This window comes from Phycodurus eques, chromosome 7 (genome assembly GCF_024500275.1).
Source record: "Phycodurus eques isolate BA_2022a chromosome 7, UOR_Pequ_1.1, whole genome shotgun sequence".
NCBI classification, from domain to species: domain Eukaryota; kingdom Metazoa; phylum Chordata; class Actinopteri; order Syngnathiformes; family Syngnathidae; genus Phycodurus; species Phycodurus eques.
Window position 1 is genome coordinate 30369162 of NC_084531.1, and position 16730 is coordinate 30385891.

Genomic DNA, 16730 nt, shown 5'->3' on the forward strand with positions numbered 1-16730 from the left:
TCTTTTTTTCCCGCTTGTTTGGTGCTGAAGAGTGGGGGGTGGGGGCGTTACATGGGAGTTCCTCCGGCGGGGGGCGCCGCAGGCTACGAGCCCTCCCGCTCTGTGCGGTCGTCGTCGTCGTCGTCGTCGTCGGCTCTGCGGGGGCTCCCGGCCGGCTCGTCGCCGTTGATGGTGGGACTCCGCGACGACTTGAGCAGCTTCTCCTCCAGCTCGTGCAGCGACGGCTCCTTGTACATGCACACTGGCCGCAAAAACACACAACAAAGTCATCCTGGAAATGATTCGCTCTTCATTACTCGGATTCTTTTCTTGTGTGTGCATTTCGTACGTTGCTGCTGTTCATATATATTTTTTCAGACATTTCCCCCCCCCCCCCACTTTTGTTTTTATGTTGTCGTTTTGTTTGTCTGCTTTTGTAAGTTGAGGTACAACTGTACAGTTTAATCCATCCCACGTGAGCACAAAGTCTCTCCCTCGACTTGTTTTAACATACGAGTCCGTCGCAATAAACGAGAATATATTTGTCGCCGCTTCTTGAGCTGACGTCGCTCAACCGACGGCGCGACAGAAGCCCGCAGTCGACTCGAGGCCATTTGCATTTCGCAGCCCATAAATGACGTCTCTCGTCATCTGCGGGCTCCTGTCGAACTCGTCGTATCATCCCGAGAAATAATTGAGACGTACCTGAGCTCGGCCAATGAAGACGATTCGGATTCTGATGATGTCACGCCCGTGACATCGGTGCGAGCAGCAGCGGAAAAGTCAATTCGCGATCACGTTAACCGTCTTTGAATTTGCGCCGCGTCTATTTTGGAATCGGCTTCCCTGCTGAAATGTAAATTAGGACGCGTCAGACGTTCAAAATCATCGTTCGAGCCGTTCCCCCCGTTGTCTCCGACTCGCTCAGACGACATTTAAGAATTTGTTTCCTATTGGTACCGTCGGATCTCTCTTCGGCTTTTGCCACGCGGGGGTTTGCGTGGAATTAGCCTCTCGTTAGCCACGGGGACGAGGTTGAAGGACGAAGAGGAGAAGGAAGTCGACAGATATTTTTAAATGTCGCCACGGGACCCGAGAGGCGCGGGGGGGGGGGGGGGGGGGCGCCGAAAGCCGAGTCGGAGCTCGGCGTTCCCGTTCGAGAGTCGCGAGCGTGACACCGGAGCTTCGCTTCGACCTCGGAATGACAGGAAGTCCACGTCGGACGACCTCCGCCTGCCGCCGGCTCGTCGGGCAACAAACATGATCATCTCTCAGGCCTTGATGGGTTTTAATACCCTTTCAGCTTATCTCTTGTGTCTTTACTGCATCACGTTTTCAACTAGCATCACTTTCAAACTTGTTTCCTGACCAACGAATCGGCTGCCAATGGACGAGTTCATATTTTCAAATGTTGAGTCGTGAACGAATGACACGAGTCAATCCAGTGAATAACAGAGAATGAAAAATGGGTGTGGCTTTTTTTGTTTTTTCTTCTCCGTGGGTTTCAGTCGGCGGTACCTTCGATGGGTCTGGGCACAAAGTGCGAGCAGGGTTTGGTTTTCTTGACGCGGTTCCCCTTCATGACGACGCCGTCCTTGTTGAGGCCCAGGAACCACGCCCGGCCAGACTCGTGCTGCCGGTACAGCGTGGACGAGTAGATGACGTAGTAGTTCTCAAACACCGACTCCTTGAACTTGCACTCGGCCGTGAAGATGTCCTGATCGACACGCACGCACGCCCGCACAAACACACGCACTTGAATATTCCAGGTTGACTGTGAACGCCCGGATTTGAACCCGGGTCCTACCAACTGTGAGGCGGATGTGCTAAGCAGTCGCCCCGCCCCTTTAAAAATCCATTTGAAAAAAGAAAAACGCCATATCACGTGCCGCAAAGATTAGCGGCGACGCACTCTATACGATTGTTCCGACACTTTGAGCGCACTTGAAGGCAACGCGACATTTCTCGTCAGCGAAGAACGACATTTTAAAGTTTCATGCGAGCAGAAGCTGAATAATGCATAGCGCGGCATCACAAGCTCCGCTGAGAAGGAGCCGTCACAACCGCCGCCGTCAAAATGGAGGAGGGAGACATCGAAATAGGTTGGGTTTTTTTGGCGATTTGTACGATATCACTCGGGGGGGGGGGGGGGGGGGGGGAAACAAAAAATAAACCTCCTATGTTACCCGATTACCCTAAACACCATCAGAAGCACTGAAGCATTTTGGCTCGGCTGCCTGTATGCGCCATTTTTTGGGGCCCAATCAGATTCCAGCCTCAATGTGTCGCCACGTCAATGTAATCTGCCCAGGCCTTTTACAATCGGGAACGCTGGCCCACGGAACGTCCGCTGCGTTTGCAACGCGACGCTTTCCTGAAGCCGATCCATTTTCGTCACGGGCCACGTCATCGTTACGACTTCCCTTTGGAGGGCCGCCATGACTGCCAAGCCACTGATGAACGATCATCTCGTATCGTTGCATTCACGCGAAAAATTCATGGATGACTACTTTTTGAAATCAGAAGCCTGTAAAAACCTGTACTATTACATTTCTTTTAAAAGGAGGCTCGGTAACCCCCAAAAATATTTCAATGTTATTACAGGTGAAGACAATTTGCAACTTTGATATTTTCGCAAGAAACAAAGTCGCCGCACATGATTTAATTTTGTAGGCCCACCAAATTTAGTGGAGGGCCGGATCTGGCCCCCGGACCACCAGTTTGACACCCGTGCTTTAACCGATCGCGTTTTAAATTTGTCCTCATATTGATGACCTCGGCATTGTGTGTCCTCTGATTGGTTGGTCAGAGAAAACTGAATAAGCAGCATCTGTAGCGAATACGACGTACTCGATTGAAATGTTTTGGGATGTTATTCGAAAACTATTGCGAAAGATGATATACTGATGATAGAGAGAGAGAGAGAGATGATATACCGCACTTGGCTCAGTTGTGCGCTGTTACTTTGCCCGTTTTGTATGCGCTGCGAAGACGTCAAAGCTCACCTCGTGAATTTCTCTCATTTCGAGCGAAAGCATCTCATTTGCAGACACTTTTTTCGCCGAGACAGAAATACGTGTATGAAGGCCTCATTTTAAGAATGTTCTCAAGTCAATTCGTAGTAGACACAATGTTTTGTTTTGAAGATTTTTTTTTTTTTTTTTTTTGGTACTTGTTTTGAGAAGGTGATTATTTTCCATTGCGGTACTGATGGTTTGTATCACGGCGACATGACGACGGCGGGACGGGCGAACGGACGGCCGGCTGTTCTCACCGACGTGTAGAGGAAGCCCTCGGCGTTCATGGCCACGTAGAGCCCCGCCTTGACCCCCTGCATGGCCACGACCCGCAGGCCCACCGGGATCAGGTTGAAGAGAGCTGCAAACGCACACAAACACCACAACCGTCTTTGCGTCAAAAACGGGCACCGCGCGCTCGCCCCGTCACGGAGCAAAGAGCGTCAACGTCTGCGCGCAGTTTTTGGACGCACGCCGACGAGCTCAAAGATAAAAAGAGCGCGGCGTTGTGGGGGAGGAAGAGGAGGAGGACGAGGAAGCAGCCCGTGGCGTTAATCCTCTCAGGGAGAACTGGGAGACAAAAGACCACGTGAGATGGGGGGGGGGGGAAAAAAAAAAAAAAAAAAAAAAAAGATCTCATCTCTCGCTGGCCTCCTCTTTTTGGGCACACGCATTTACCCTGCGGTATAAAAGTCCGACTTGGTTAGCCGGCGCTGTTTTCAAGCCGTTTATCGGTTCTGCAAACTGGAGCTCAAACACTTAGCCACGCTTCATGTTTGTGGCTGAAAACACATGAACTACAATGGCAATAAGCGTCATATATTTTTGAAAGAAATTGTGTACAAATTGTGAATTTGATCCACGTGCGTCAATATATTCAGTATTGTCCAATTATATGGAGGACTTTCAATTAGAAAATCATTTAAAACATGCATCCATCCATTTTCTATAGCGCTTATCTGCATTATTCACAGCAGAAAAATTTGGACCCAAACACTTTTTACATTTAAAAAAAAATCGGGGTAGATATTTCACCCACTTGCGTCAATATACCCAATGTTCCCCAATTATACGGTGGCGGTTGTAAATTCAAAACTAAAGGAAGACGTCCAACTATTGTTTTTTTTCTCGCTTTCGGGCGGCGCAACTCACTGTTGTCGCTGTTCTCGTCCTTGTTTCCGCTGACGGTTCCATCGGGTTGCATCTGCAGGAAGAAGCCCTGCTCGCTGAACAGACGCGTCACGATGCCCTTCAACTGCGGCTCTGCGACCCAACACGCGCGCACACAAACACAACGATACAAGTGAGTGCTTCGAAGCCATCGGCACCCGTCCGTCCGCTCCGAAGCCTTTCAGCGCATCCGTAACTCAAGGGAGGGATCAGAGTTGACGTCAGCGCAGCGGGCGACACGCGCCGCCGCATGGCCGGACATTTGACCTCTCCTCGGGTCGGGCCTCGTCGGTGCTTTTCTGCGTTTCCTCGTCTGACTTGTAGGAAGCTGCTCAGCTTTTTTACATTCTCCGTCAAGCGCGAAGAAGGGCAGGCGGGACGGTGCCAAGAACACTGACAGACGAGCAACCGGCAGATGTTGCGCCACGTGACAATTAGGCTGATTTAATTTGGGGATTTATTATTACAATATTATATATATTGAGATATGGTTTTTTTTTTTAAATTAATTTACAAAACTGAGGCTTACAATTTCCTGCCTTTTTTCATCAAGGGAAAGAAAATAACGACTCGTGGCAAAACGGAACCCACTGGAACTCTGTTGCTAACCAAAACAGCAGCACCTTGCAACGTACATCAAGCGTCTCTCGGGTGAAATGATTTGGAGACAAATCGTAAACGCGCCCCTTGTTCCCTCCGGGGTAAAAGAAAAAAAGGCTAATGCCGGCAAAATATCGCCTAACACCAGAACTCTGTCGTTAACCAAAAGAGCGGCACCGAGCGAAGCGCGTAAACAGGAGCACAAAATATTGCGTGTGGCGCACATCAGCTCCACAGCAAGTGGGCTGCGATGTCGCGCAGACGCGTAGAGACGCCGTCACGACTCGCGCGGACCACCAGTTCGCCAGGAAGATGTCAAAACTGCATTTTGCCCTAATTTGGCTATCAACTCGCCGGTGCCCCCGCCACAAACGGTTGTCATTAGCATGCTAGCCGCGGCTGCTAACTTTTGCGTACAGAACGGAACTCAGACATGAATTGCTGAGCGCTGGCGTCAACAAAAAGTTGTTTGTTTGTTTGTTTTTTAAATCTATATTACGAGTTTACTTGTTTCATTTGAATTTGCTTTATTTACTTAGAAACTGACATCAAGTAACTACCATAGAATTTTGCATTGCAATTTATGTTGCAGTATTGACAGAATATTTTGGAGTATACTCCGATTCTTTGAACCTTAAATGTACGTACTCGGCTTCGAGATGCAGTCAATTGAATCGAATCCAATTTCTACAATGTTCTCGCTAATCGGAGTCAAGTGGCCAAAGATTTCAAGGAGCCCGGAGAAGCTAGGAGTCGCTGCAACAATTGTAGAGTGCGCTAGGTGGCGCTCTCGCCTGCTTCCGAATACACTTAACGCTCATTCCGCTTTTGGGACACTTTGCGCATGAACATGAACACTTCGGCTCGGCCATTGTGGACTTGCGTTCCATCGGACTACTGGATATGGTTTGTTGCCGATCTCATTTTTGTGTCCACACACGTCACGTGCTGCATCGTACCCGTTTCCCGTCTGGGTTTTAAGCCAAGTTCCACCTTCCGCCCTGAGCTGAATCTCCGTCTTCTGACCCCAGCCCATATATGGCAGCGTTCCTTTTTATTACAATCGCACCTGCGTACCAATTTCATATTACACCGAGTGTTCCAAACGGCAGCGGCCGTTGAGCTTAGCGTGTCGTTAGCGGGTCGCAACTCAGATGCTATTCTGAATCTGCCCGTTGAGCTCCTTCTTGGAGAACGGCAAGTGGTTCAAAAAGCGCCGAAAAGGTCGGACATTCATTCAAAAGTCGTCCGTCGACACACCTGGTTTCCGTCGCACCGGTTTCTTCTTGCCGCCGCCGCTGCAGAAGCGGACCTTGCTAAAGACGCTGAAGATGTGCCTGAAAGACCGGGCCTCCTTGGTGGGACTGGAGCGCCTCTTGTTGGCGGCGACCTTCTCGTTGTTGGACTCGCGGGCCCGACGCTTCTGTCGGATCAGGGAGCTGGCGATGGCCGCCGCCATGCCCCGGCCGGGCGGGGGCGGATTTCAGGCCGGGGCGGGCGTCATGTCCGAGGGTCCCAGGGGTTGGACTACGGTCGCCTCAGGACATCGAGCGCAGGGACCTGGAGAAGGTTCTACGACGACACCTGAAGCATCCTCGATGTTGACAAAATGTACTTTCTGGAATTGCGTTTCAACCCGGATGACGACTTCGTCCGTATGTGCGAAAGCGGACATCCAAGTGCTTCTGTGAGACGTTCAGTCACAAACTTAAGAAGAGCTTTTTTCCCCTCATTGAGATCTGTTGCGTCATGAGATCCGGAGAAAGTTCTACAACACCTAAAGGATCCTCGACGACGACAAACCTTCGGACGTCCGCTTCATGCCAGATCACAATTCCGCTTGCTTCATCGGGACGCTTCCGCGGTCGCTTTCAGCCACAAACTTCCGAATAGATTTTCCCTGGTCGAGCGGCCCCGTCACGTCGTCGTCTGAAGGGTCCTCGATGACAAATGTTACATCGCGGACGCCCGTTTCAATCCGGATGACGGTTTATTTTTTCTCCTCGACTTAGACGCCATTCATGTTTTCTATCGATGATGAGCAATCAAAAACGCGTCGGCTTTATTTCCATCCGTCGTCGGTGAGAAGTTTGAAAAGTTGCGTCCGAGAGCGAAGACGCTGAAAATCGAGGCGGTCGGCCTCCGTCGAATGCCCTCAGGTGGACTCGCGAAAGCAAAAAGATGATCGGAATGAAGGATGCACGGTAAAAACGCCCCTTCGTCCGAGTCGGGCGACGCCACAGTCACGATGCATCCTCGCTCGTCGTCACGAAGAAGACGACGAAACAAACCTCCGCTTTAGCTTTCACCGTCAATATTCATGAGGACAGCGGCCCGCGCGACGGCTCCGTGCCCGGCAGGAGCTTTTTCTGCGGCTTCAACTTCGACCGGCACAATGCGGCAAAACACGGAGAAGTTGACGCGGGAAAAAAAAAACACCACAATTTTAAATGAGCTTTGACGCTCAACCGGTCTCGGGTCCTCGTCGCCCGTCGAACGCAGCCGAGTGTGGCGGGATTCCGAGAGACGAGGAAGAAGGGGGAGGGGGAGGGGGAGAGAGAGAGAGAGAGAGAGAGAGAGAGAGAGAGATGGAGGTGTGGAAGAAGCTCCTAAAAATAGTCAGCCTGATGTTTCATGTTGCTCCCACATCACAACGTTTCACTCCATCGACCAATGCCGACTCTTAGTGGATGACCCCCCCGCCCCCCCAAAAAATGGAAAGGAATTCATTCCACGCCGATGCGGTTGAGTGAATGTCGGAAAGTAAGAGGATGAAAAAAGCGGATGCAGCAGAAGCAACTTTGTTCTCGTCGAAGGCACTTCGAGAACGCTTCCAAGTCGGATGTCAAGACTCTGTGGCGTCGTCTCGCCAAGGCACTACTTTACTTTCAACGGAGCTCCTCAAAACTCACTTCAACATAGTTCCTTGGCAGCAAGATGCCACACGATGGCGGCAAAGCGCTACTTTTAATCGTTTTTCAGCAAATAGCGGGTTAGGTTAAAAACGTGTGCATTGGTGAAATCCGACTTTCGTGCTTTTTTAATTTCAACGCCCAAAAAAGATTTTTATCCTCACATTCCCTTTTTTTCCCCCTCTAAAAAATATTTATCGTTGATTTGACGTTTTCGTTCGTCGACTTTTTTTTGGTTTTGATTTGGTTTGTTTCTTTTTCTTCCCGTCGGGTTTTCTTGCGTCACACGTTCGTCAACCAGCCGGCTCCCTCCATCCGCTCGTGTCTTGTCCACGTGTGCCTCGTTGTCTGGTCAATTCGTTTGGATTCGGTTCCCTGCGTTCGGCGCGTCTGTCGGGTCGCTTTTGTCGCTGCCAGCAACATCCGTGGCGGTGCCTCGCTTCTTGTTTCGGTGAGTATTTTTTTCTGGGGTTTCTTCGTGACTTTGATTCTTAAGTTTCTGGGACCTTTTTTTCCCCCGTGATCCTTTTCCGTTTCCGAAAATAAATACTGATTTCGAGACTCGCACGTTAGTTCCGTTCACTCGGTGTGAGAATGACGAGGCGGCCCTCGGCCCGACGTCTCCCGGACCCCAAAAGCAGCGTTGGCTCTCCGCTCCACGATGTTGCGGACGCACGCGGTTGCCGCTTTTAAGCTCCAAACGTTTGCGCCGCCGCATGTTCGCCGAATATTTCAGCAAGCGGCACAAACACTTTGATGCTATTAAAAACTAATCCACCGCATCCAATCACTTTGCCCGAGGCGGCCGCGCGCACGCACGCACGCCTCGGCATCCACGACGCGCAGATCAAATTGAAGAATTATGATTATTATTATTTTATTTTATTTTTTTTAAAGAAACAGGTCAGTGCCTTCAATTACCGTCATGTATTTGCGTTACGGCGCGCTGGGAACGGCCGCACAGATATTCGACGCCCGAACGGGGTCGAGCGTACTTTCAGCCGGATTTTCCAAACGTTTATTGAGACACTGACGAATCGGTAACTCCCTCAACCGAATGCTCCGGAGCAGTATATCAAGTCCACGTTCCTTCTCGAAATGAATCGAAACACCGTGAAATCCGTTGCGACCACCCGCAAAACACAAAACACAAAACCATTATTTTGTTTCAACAAAAGTAGCAGCGTCAAATATAAAAATCTGGTAACGTCGTACAAGAAAAGCGGGGCCGCTACTTTTTCCACACGGGGGCCAGCCAGGCAACTTCGAGTCGTTTATTTTCCCCATTGAAAAAGTGCATTTGGTTTCCTTGGGTGTTTCATCTTCGATGACGATGTCTGATCTTAAACATTAAAGCGGGGAAGCTCAAATGTAACGGTGTTGAAAATCCAAGGCGGCCCATGAGGACGAGTTTTCCCATCCCCGCTCAAAGGCGTATTTTTAGCCTTGGAGGAGGTCAGCGCTCTACTTCCAAAACGGCAGTAGTACACAGACCGGATGATGACTGTGGCTTTTTTTGCGAGACGCACGCGAGACGGCTGGCGCTCGGGGACGTTCGCGTCGTCGTTTGCTGATCAATACGCAAAGTGCCGACATGAGAGGGCGGGATCGAGTCGTCCGGGTAAAGACGAAACCTGCGTGCGTCTCGCTCGCTCGCTCGTCAAGAATGCAAGATAAAGTCAGCTTAATCAGCTTCATCACGATGAATTGTGAACAATGTCGGTCATATGAAAAAGCGGGTCGGGGGCCCGCGTGCTCAGCAGAGTTGCCAGGCAGCCTTGTGAATCTGCAATGCGCGACAGTCGACCATCGAATCCGATCGTTCATCTCGAGGAGGAGGAGACCGAGAAGTAAGGTCGGCCCCGGACTCGAGCCCGTTCGAAGCCCGGACCTCTTCCACGCGCGGAACCACGAGTGCGCTGCGGAGTGATGACGCGTCGCCATCTGCCGGACGCAAGCGCAGCTGCAAGGGTCCCGCCAACATTGCACCTGTTCCGTATCCATCTCGCTAGTACGCGCTTTGTCCTCACTGGGAGTACAACTGGAGTGCACTAGTAAAATGACATTTCTGCACACTAGTAGGACAACTACGTCAACTATGAACTACTTACCATATATGTGCCACTAGTACTCATGAAGCACTAGATGTTAAGTAGAATTTCATAATAGTGCTAGTAGCACACAGTTGTAATCTGGTGAACAGTTTTGCCTCACTAGTAAAACATGTAGTTGTCGGTGTCCTACTAGTATGAAGAGTCTACTAGTACACGGATGCCCCTTGTCCTCACTGGTTGCACAATTCAGCACACTAGTAGAAAGGTTTTTCCGCCGCTGGATGACATTTCTGCACGCTTTTCGGTCAACTTTGGCGTACTAGTAGGACAACTACGCGTGACTACTCGTGAGGCAAAACTTTGCACAAGTTGACATTTGCACACCGCTAGTACGACGAGTGAAGTGCATGATAATAACTTGTACAAATTCATAATGTCACTAGTAGGACTAACAGCACACGGTTGTCAAATGGTGCCTGTAAGTTTTGCCTTACTAGTCAAATGTAGCTGTCCCACTAGTATGCCAATGTTGACGTACTGCTGAAGACAAAGAGTTTACTAGTACATGGACACTCTTCGTCCTCACTTGTTAGACAATTTAGCGCACTAGTAGAATGGGTCTTACTAGTAGGACGTACTGTATGACATTTTTTTGCATACTAGTAGGACATGTTACTAGTGAGGCAAGACCACGAGTTGTCTTTTGGTGCCGCTAGTAGATTCTAGGAGGCTACTAGCGTGTGACCCATGCCTACTAGTGGGGCCTAGTAGTGTTACCAGCGCATCTTAATGGTTTAATTTGCCTACTTGTGGGCCAGATGTGGCACTAGTACCTTTTTTGACCTTGCTAATCTGATCCTTTTTTTAAATTGTGACCAAGTACAAGCCTTTAGTCAGTTATAAGTGAGTTGGTTAACACACACACACACACACACACACACAAAGTACACAGCAGAGTAACAAAGTAGATCCTGAGTGCGTTTTAAATATTTGATGAGAAATCCTTAATTGAGGACATTCAGCTCCTGCAACATTTATCAGAGCGAAAAGAAGAAGAAGAAGAAGAAGAAGCCGGCGCCGCATCGAGCGGGCTCGGCGTTCTCGCGTTTCACCGCAACTCTTTGTCATATTCACTGAAACACAGATCAACTCACAAACACGAGATACAGTACTTATCACTTATCACACGCAATATTATTTTGGCCACTAGAGGCAGACAGAGGCCCAAGCTCCAAAGACACAAGTGCTTCTGCGACGCTGGTTCGCAATGCATAGACCTTGTTGAACTTAAAATTGCTCAATTCCTGTCAACAGTCAAGATTTTCGGATTTCCGTCGTCCTCTACGCGAGCAGACTGATTATCTTGGTGATTTTTTGTTTTTGTTCAAAAAAATAAGACAATCGCAAACACCTGTTTTTACTTCGGAAAACGATGACGAACATTTTTTGCCGATTTTCTGACGGACGTTAGGGACCGAACCAGTAACAGAATCATAATCGATGTATGGGAATAAAACAACTGTTCCAAAAAGAATGTCTATTTGCATGAATGAACGAATGACTTGGACAACAAGTGTTGCGCAAACTAGTAGTAAACTAGTAGCCCTTCGTCCGCAGGAATCGGTAGCCGAGAAGAAGCTCCGTTTCCAAAAGGTTGGAGAGAACGACAGCACTCCCTGTCGTACGTGATATTGTGTTAAACAATACCAAATAAACAACAACAGTTGGATAAGAAACGACAATCCCCCCCCCCCCCGCCCCCCACCCAAAAAAAAATAATCGCAATAAACGTTAATGCATACATGATACATTTTTATCTAAATATACGCTTTTGAAGAATTTCCTGAGTATTTGCCTTTCTGTGACTCTCCCAGTCTCCGTGACACTCTAAGCCCGCCGACACCTCGTACAAATTGTCAACAAGCGACTCATTCCAATCGGACCAGAACATTTAGGGTCATCCTCAAATGTCACGCCGATGCCCAAAATCCCAAACGTTTTTGTCAGTAGTGCAAGTTCCGCTGAGTTTTTGGGTTTTTTTGTCACCCGATTCCGTCGCGAGCGAGAGGAGAGGCGAGCAAGCTGATGAAAGTCGACGACTTGACCGTCGCGACGCCTCACCCGGCGCGCGGCTCTCTCCGACAGCGTCGCCGCCGTCGTCCCGCCGCGCCTCCCCGCTGGTCTCTTCGCACAGGCCGCAGTACGGACTCATTGGGTCGCCCGGCCGAAGTCGTGCGGTGGCCTTCCAAAACTCCTCTCAGCTGTTTTCACCGCAACAATTTTAGCCGCCCACGGCGTCGACACGCTGAGGAATCACGGCTAATAAAAGACCAAACACAGCCGCCGACCCGTACGACTTTGGAAATGTAGTCCGCTGCAATTGCCAGTTAACCCGTTTAAAATGTCACAGTCGTGGAACTATTTCAATGACTTTCCTAACTAATGACACATTTGGATGACTTCATTTTGAATGCACGCACCGACGTGACCCTTGGCCGTTTCCTCGAAAAAAGCGGATTGAAAGCGTAGCTCGTTCTTTTGGAATGAACGCATTTGTTCTTTACACAAATATAAACTGATAGCTGAACAGGAGAAAATGTCAATGCGTAATACATTTAAAAAACATTTGCACAGCATGTGGAAAAGATGATACCATGTTGACCTAATGACAAATGTGCACAATTTCGACAGTCTTGATATGACAACCATATAAGTGAATTTTCCATAAAATAAAGTCGAAAATGATAAAGATGAAACGGTTCAAAAGTCAATTTTCTTTCGTAGGTTCAAAAGTGTTCAAAAATCAACGACTAAGAGATCGCGCCACAAAGTGGCACTTCGGGGTCGTATTCGGAAAAAAATATCATGTTTGTCATAATGGAAATTGCCAAAAGCAACTGAAATTTCATGACACCCCCCCCAGTAATGTCATGGACCACAATTTTATACATTTTGTAATCAACTTACATAATCACTCGCTGACTATTGCTTGATAAAAGATCTCCTGATGCGCGCAGTCGAAAGCCCAATTTGAAATTTGTCTGCGGTGGTGAGGTCGGAGAGCGCGAGGGGGAGCGGTTATTTCGGGACTGGAAGGTGAAGCGGCGACTATTTATATCTCGCAGCGTCGCGCTGCCGTCTCCAAACTGCGACGCGGTGTCAGGAAGAACCGCAGCGGAACACCCGCGCGTTTTGCGACCTTTCCACCTTGTTCAAGTCCTAGTCTATCATTTTGAAGATTGCGCTTTTTGCTACTGTTCCCGTGTCGAGTTTTTACCCAACATCGGTTCTTGTTGTTAATGTAAAATCTCCAGTCATATTTCAGTACAGGTTGGAAAACAACCTCAAAAATAACATTTTCAGATATTGTATAGTATAGTACCATCTCTCTCTCTCTCTCTCTCTCTTTATATTCCTAAAAGTATGGCCTTTCTACTTCTTTGATTTCTTAAAGTAGCAATGTGAAAAGTCACCGCCATCTTTGTGGAATTATTTCAAAACTATGGAATAAGCACATCAAAGGCCTCTAAAATTCACCAATTCACCCAATTTCAAATGTGACAATAATGAAGAGAAGCGGTACAGAAAGCGGACGGGTGGACAGTGAACATAAGAGCTATGCTCATTTTCGTCGTTCGATGCCATCTCCCATGATATATTAGCATTAAGCTAGCAGACTTTGACCTGTGATGGTATGTTTTGGGGGAACACTTTACTGTGCGATGTTTGTTGAATGTCCGTTTTACACTGAACATAGCAGGTCCAGCGCAATAAACCGGAATGCGTTTATTGTAATTTTTGGAGATGACATAGCTCAATCAATTGTGCAAACGAAGACTGCAGATGAGTATAGATGTGATTTATTGCGCTGCAATTTGTAGTGGAACTGTGTGAGGCTTCAGGCTACGTCCCGTTTGCATTTTCCAGCTAATAAATCATATATGTAGTTATCTGCAAGCGTCTGTAGCACTTTTCCGATTGCTTGAGATGTACCTGTAACTGGGAGCGGGAAAAAAAATAAACAGCTAGCTTGAAGCAAGCACGCCGTGCCTCTTATTTGAAGGACTGTGCGAGTGTCTTTTTCATTTCCTCAAAGCGACTTCCATTTCTCGACAGGAAGAGAGTGAGAACAGGCACTAGGGAATACGTTTAAAAGTGTCTTTTAAGTTGAAATATGTTCAAACTGTGTGGGAGGGGTAAGACTTTTTTTTTTTTTTTAACTCTCTTATTTAGTCTCGGAAAATATCCGCAGCGTTGAACGGGTTCAATGGAAAGCGTGATTGTATTTTTAAAAAAATGAAACATTCATGGTATTTTGGGAGGAACTAATGTTTAGAATTTCAATTGGGGGGAAAAAAAGGAATTAAATGACGTGAATTGAGCTTGATCACGACCGTACTTAGTTGACCGTAGCCACGCTGGTCGGATGGATTGCGATTTATTATGTCGCTCTCATATCGGCGCCGCATGAAGCAAAATGCTTCCTCATTCAGGGAGTGACGCGTTGCAGCAGCGGCGCCGCCGGGGCGTCGATGCAACTCTGCCCTCCGTCCGCCGCGGCCACGTCGTCTCGTTGCATTCGAGTGTGCACGGAGAGGCGTACGTTACGCGGTATTACCGCGCGTCTCATAAATCTCGGAAAGTGTCGCTACACGACGACGCGCTTTAAGGTTACCGTCGCTCTCGTTCGCCATCCCTCGACGGTCTCCGTACGGTCGCGCGCCGAAGTTCCCGATACGACTTCGCGGTCACGTCGTCCTTGCGCGTCGGCGCCGATGACATATTTTCAACTTAATGGGACTTTTGAATCGATGAACACTCGAACACTCGACGGCCTTTAAGACGCAAGAGTCTGCTCCTGGCTTTTGGCACAGGACCTGACCCCTCCCTGTAACGGAAGCTGCTACTGCGACGTCCAAAACGGCCTTCTTGACTGGACTCGCAGAGCGAAAGGCTGCTGCAAGTCTCGTCGCTATTGCGTAGCCCGCGGAAGGTAATGAACACGAGCAACGATAACCGTTAAAGCCGTGGCTGCTACTAAAGCGAGGCTCGCGGAAAGTTGCGGAAGGTGATCCGAAAATCAAAAGCGACGATTAATAGCTGAAGCAAACTGCACCTGGTGGAGGTTGATGGAAGTTGATTCAAGGTAGACAAGATCATTGAAGTTAGTTCAAGTGAAGAGAAGTTCCGAGTTATTGACAGCAGATGGAAAGTAGCGTACGTTGGTTGTCGTGAAAGGAAGCGAATGGGAGGCGCCGGGAGTTGACAGAAGTTAAGCGAATTGAACGGAAGGTCGTGGGAGTTGATAAAAGGTAATAGATGATAGGTGACTGAAGCAAACGGAAGATATTGGAACTTGACTGAAGTGACTGGAAGATAAGGGAAGTTCGTGAAAGGGAGCGGAAGCAGGTGGAGGTTGACCCAACGTAGTGGAAGTCGTAGGACGATTGTGGAAACTGAAGGCTGAGGAAGGTACCGGAAATGAACTGGACAAACGATCACGGAAGTTGACTGAAGGCAGAGAAAGTGAGTGGGAATTGATTGCAGTGGGTGGAAGTTAATTGAAGCTAACGGAAGCTTATTGACGCTCACGGAAGTAAATGGAAGAAGAACCAGTCGGCGGAAGGCAATGGAGGACAATGGTAGCACGTGGAAGTGAATGCAACTCTAGTGGGCGTCAACCGAATAGCGTACCGCAGTACGAATCATAGTCACGGATGAAAGCCGAAGTTGATTGAAGTGAGGGCTGGATTCAAGTTAGTGAAAGTGAATGGAAGGTAGCAGAAGTTCATGAAAATAAACGGAAAAATGACTGAAGCCATTCGAAGGTCGTTAACGTGAGCGGAAGTGAATCGAAGGGATTGGAAGTTGATTCCAGCGAGTGGAAGTTTGGGCTGTTCACGAATTGGCAATCGCATATGCCAAAATAAACAAACGTTGAATCCGAAGCTTTGGATACGAATCGCAACAAATCGCATAATACACTCATGAAGTTATTCCGACAAGAGCCGCAAATGCTGCCACGCCGCACTTACTTCCGAAAAAAACAACAACAAAATATTTCACACTTTGTAGCCTTTTGTTTACTTTGCCGGAAGGGAGACGTGCCAGCCGAAATGCAGCATATACTCTCTTTCCAGTTCAGTTGAAGAAATTGTTTTCAAACAATCAAATTACAACAATTCGATTGTGATTCGGAAGTCATTCATTACTGTCAAAAACGAATCGCGACTCGGGATTTAGAGGGCAAGACTGAGCTCTCGTGGTTGTTAATTGCAACTCGTTGGAAGTTGACCGAAGGAACCGGAGGTTGATGAAGACAATGAATGGCAGGTATTGGAAGTTGATTAATTGAGTTCATTTCTTGAAGCAAATATTGCTAACAGCAACGGAAGTTGTCCGATTTCAGTGACGGTTGATGGACGTTAGTGCGAGTGAGTGGAAATTGACCGACATTAATTACAAGTAGCGAATGTTAACTGAAGTTGACGGAAGATGGCGGACGACTGCCTGACTGACTGCTTTGATACAGACAAGAAATTCTCCGAGCATCGAATCGATCGCGACTGAACCGTTCCGATTTTCTTCGAGTCCAGTTGCGATCAATTCAATGCGCTGAGAACGAAAGGACCTGGGCGAACGACAATTTCCACAGGCAAGACGAGAGGAAAGTTCCGCAGGCGGTGAACATTTTAGCTGCACCGCACCTCATCTCCGTTATTAGCACGAGCATCATCGAAGTCCGTGAAACGTCATCAGTCTTGAACCCGAGATCGACCCAAACCCAAACACTGAACAAAGATGGACGCAAACGCAGAGACGGCCTTCAAGACGAGACGCACCACTCGCATATTGAATTAGATTCCCACAAAAACAGCAGAGTGAGACATCGTCATGGTGACGGACTGCTAACAAGCCACTTCAGGCTCATTAGCGGAATGATGTCAACCGTCTGTCATCGACGGCTGGCAAAGTGCACTTGGCACCGACATCTACAA

General features: G+C 48.4%; 1 protein-coding gene across 2 annotated transcripts in view; it reads right to left on the minus strand.

Moving 5' to 3' along the window:
• The window catches only part of LOC133404919 (fibroblast growth factor 12-like), a 20900-nt gene continuing 4170 nt past the window's right edge, over nt 1-16730 (minus strand). Inside the window, exons 1-5 of one of the 2 annotated variants that reach the window (XM_061681445.1) lie at nt 6027-7175; nt 4149-4259; nt 3254-3357; nt 1498-1696; nt 1-241 (exon numbers count right to left, since the gene is read on the minus strand). In XM_061681445.1, coding sequence (XP_061537429.1) covers nt 84-241; nt 1498-1696; nt 3254-3357; nt 4149-4259; nt 6027-6225 — 771 coding nt within the window. In that variant the 5' untranslated portion in view covers nt 6226-7175 and the 3' untranslated portion in view covers nt 1-83. Of the gene's footprint in view, nt 242-1497; nt 1697-3253; nt 3358-4148; nt 4260-6026; nt 7176-16730 lie in introns of those variants that run through there. The other variant, XM_061681444.1, reaches the window with a different exon arrangement.